A 3,105-nucleotide genomic window follows, 5' to 3' on the forward strand; every position below is an offset into this window, starting at 1 on the left:
GCTTTGTTGCTCCCAGGGCTTTCGTCTTCTTGCTGCCTTCAGACAAGGGACTGGCCACCACGTGGGCAAGGACCTTCCTCCTGCTCCTTCCTCACTTTGTTGGTGTTCTCCAACCTTCCCCGCTTCGTCGTTGGCCTCCAGCTCTGTCGGCTGAGCTGCTGCGTCGCTGTCGAGTGTGACGGTGTCTCCTTGAGCTGTAGGTACTCATCTCTGGGCGAGTGGTTTGGACTTTTCTCCTTTTTTTCTTTTTCTGGGTTAGGGGATGAAAACGGTTTCAACATTCCTGCCGTAACGCTGTGCCCTGAAGTTGCCAAATACCTGGACTTGCCGCTGGCTGTGCTGGCCCTGGAGCAGCCTCGGGACATGGACGGAGTGGCCAAACGCCTCTTCTGCGACGCCTACATGTACATGTACCAGAGCAAGAAGATGGCACTCTACAAGTGACACCACCTCGGGCTGATGCAGAGGAGCGGCGACACGTCAGAAACGGGAGCTGGGATCCAACGCAGCGAAAGCAGCCAAGTCTGGGTGGACCAAGCACCCGCTTCCGCCTCATCTTACCTCTTCCAGCATCTCATCTCGAGCTCTCCACATCTGGGTTTGTTAAATCCTGCTTCTGGCCTTACTGAGTGAGAGTTTGGATTTCCACCGGAAAATTTCCACGCTCCAATTCATTCTCATTTCCTGCCTTCCCTTTTCCACCCCCCTTCCCCACCCCAGGTGCTCTGCCCTCCCTCCGAGTCCTTCCCCAACGTCCTTTTCTTGCTCCCCCACCTTCCACCCAAAGCTGAGGGCCAGCATCTAAACCAAAACAGGGGAGCAGTGATCCTCAGGTTTGCAAAGAGCGCAAGAAAAGCCGGGCGTCGCCCTTTGTGGGAAGAGAGAAAACCGGGAGGCGCGAGATGTGCCCGTGGGGTTAAGAGATGAGTCAGGACGAGGGTTTTGGGTGAGGTCTCACAACTGTCTGCACTTTCCTTACCCAGCACTAATCCTCTGGCACTTTTACCCACCGTCCCTTCTTTCCAACCACAAGATTGGACATTTTTGGGCTGCAAATCCGCTTTAAAAATAAGTATTTTTTCTTTTTCTAAGAACAAAACTGGAAGAAAGATGGAGCAGACAAGGGCTCGAGCTCATTGCGCTTCTTCTTTTTGGCGAAGTCTTTGCTGGCGCTACATGACCGGGTGTTTTAACCTCCCTTTTAGCTCTTACTCTCCCATCTTTGCATCCGCTTCCGAGACTCTGTGCCCAAAGTGATGTCTTTGCTGAGCGGTTTGGTCTTGGTAAGAGAGTTCTGAGGATGAAAATGGCCAAAAAAAATGAGCACTCTTGGATTTTCTGCCCTGCTTGTTACAAGGTTTTAGAGTTTCTGGGTGGCAACTGGTATTGCTCAAGTTAAGTAACTTCAATTTGTGAATTAGGGGTTCTCTGCCGTTAAGCCCGGCAGGGGGAAGCTGTTCTGGGCTGCCCAGATTCCCCGTTCCAGGCGAACGACGTCCTGGGCTGTGCTGGAACAGGTCAAGGGAAGGGATCCTTCCCCTCTGCTTGGCGCTGGAGAAACTGGATCCAGTTTTGAGCTCCCCACTGCGAGAAGGATGAAAAGAACCCAACAGAGGGCCCTGAAGATGAAGAAGGGCCTTGGAGCATCTCACCTACAAGGAGAAGCTGCGACTGTTCTGCTTGAAAGCAACAGGGGATCTCCTTCTCTCCTGAGAACTCAGGACAATCTCTGCTCAGGGTTGGGGCTTTTGTATCTCTGGCACTTCTGCTCTAAAAAAAAAAAAAGTTTTCCTTAGCCAACTGCTTGTTTTCCTGGAGTTTCCTCGCCCCCACCACCACTGGAGCATCACACCAGAAAGCTCAAGCCTGATTTTTGTTTTTTTTAAGAAATGAGACCATCAAGCCATGCTTCGTAAAGCTCTTTTAATATATAAAATTAATTTTTTTGCACCTCAAGGTGTATTGCAAAGATATAAACAAGATCTCAGCTGCAGGGCTGGGGCCTGGGGCTGGGCAGGTACAGCTCGTGGGGGGGATTTTTTCCTTTTCCCCTCCCTCTCTGTGCTTCGATTTGGGCTCTGGACGTTTTCCAAGCTCAGGGCAAAGGATTTCCTCTCTTTGTTATAAATTCGGGCAAGATCAGAGAAAGTGATCTTGGAGAAGATTTGCTCTGAGCAGGTTTTAGTTGTGGTTTTTTTTTTCCCTCGTCCCGTGCAACAACTTTTTTTAACCCCTGTTTTGATAAAACTGTCCATTGCCTGGGCGTGAGACCTACCCCAGCAGAGCCACAACGGGGTTCCCACTGGAATTAGGGTGCTACGAGGCCACTCAGCATCTGCTGGGGCCACCCATGGGTGCTCTTGTGGCGTCAGCTCTGTTTTTTCATTCCACATTTATTCGGCTGTAACCCATGAAACGAAAGCCGTTGACTTAAACAGTCAAGCTGGAGGCAACAAAGAGTTTTGAAGGACCAGGGTGGCCACGCCGTGTGGCCGTAGCGTAGCAAGGCCTTTATTTTGGTTTTTTTTGTTTGGGTTTTGTTTTGTTTTTTTGCTGAGGATGAAGCCAGTTGTGGGGATTAGTGTTACATTTCCTCTATGACGTTAGAGAGCGCAGGCGTCAACCTGGAGGAACGCGTACGAAAAACGGAAAGAGAGGAGAGGTGGCCACAGAGCCAAAAACCGGGGAGAGGAAGGGCAGAAAGCCCCTGCCAGGGGTGTCCCACAGGACCCGGATCCGCTGGCCCTTCCCACGGTTGTTGTTAACACGCTCAGGACTCGGTTTCTGGTGTCACCGAGGAGCTTCCTCATGAGTTGGTGGCAGGGCCACCGAGGCAGAAGGCACGAGGCGGGCAACGCTGCCATCGCGGAAGGCGCGGGGTCGGCAGGACCACCAAAGCTGTCGTGGCACAAGGTTCAGGGCCGGTGGCACCACCGAAGGACCGTCGCGGGGGCAGCTGCCACCCAGCTTTGCACCCCGGCGTCTTCTTCCAGTTCCTGCAGGGTCCTGGGATTAGCACCACGCAAAGCGGCAAAATCAGAACGGTTAATTCCCAATTAGTCACCTGGGTCTTCGAAAGCGCGCGGGAGGAGGAGCAGGCCCCCG

General features: G+C 52.5%; 1 protein-coding gene across 1 annotated transcript in view; it reads left to right on the forward strand.

Moving 5' to 3' along the window:
• The window catches only part of LOC104270542 (ubiquitin carboxyl-terminal hydrolase CYLD-like), a gene marked incomplete at its 5' end in the record, with an annotated part of 7,624 nt that extends 7,180 nt beyond the window's left edge, over positions 1–444 (forward strand). The window contains one exon of the mRNA XM_009864936.1: positions 260–444. Coding sequence (XP_009863238.1) covers positions 260–444 — 185 coding nt within the window. The remainder of the gene's footprint in view (positions 1–259) is intronic.
• Between the last annotated feature and the right edge of the window lie 2,661 nt (positions 445–3,105).

This window comes from Apaloderma vittatum, unplaced genomic scaffold (genome assembly GCF_000703405.1).
Source record: "Apaloderma vittatum isolate BGI_N311 unplaced genomic scaffold, ASM70340v1 scaffold11912, whole genome shotgun sequence".
In the NCBI taxonomy this organism is placed as follows: domain Eukaryota; kingdom Metazoa; phylum Chordata; class Aves; order Trogoniformes; family Trogonidae; genus Apaloderma; species Apaloderma vittatum.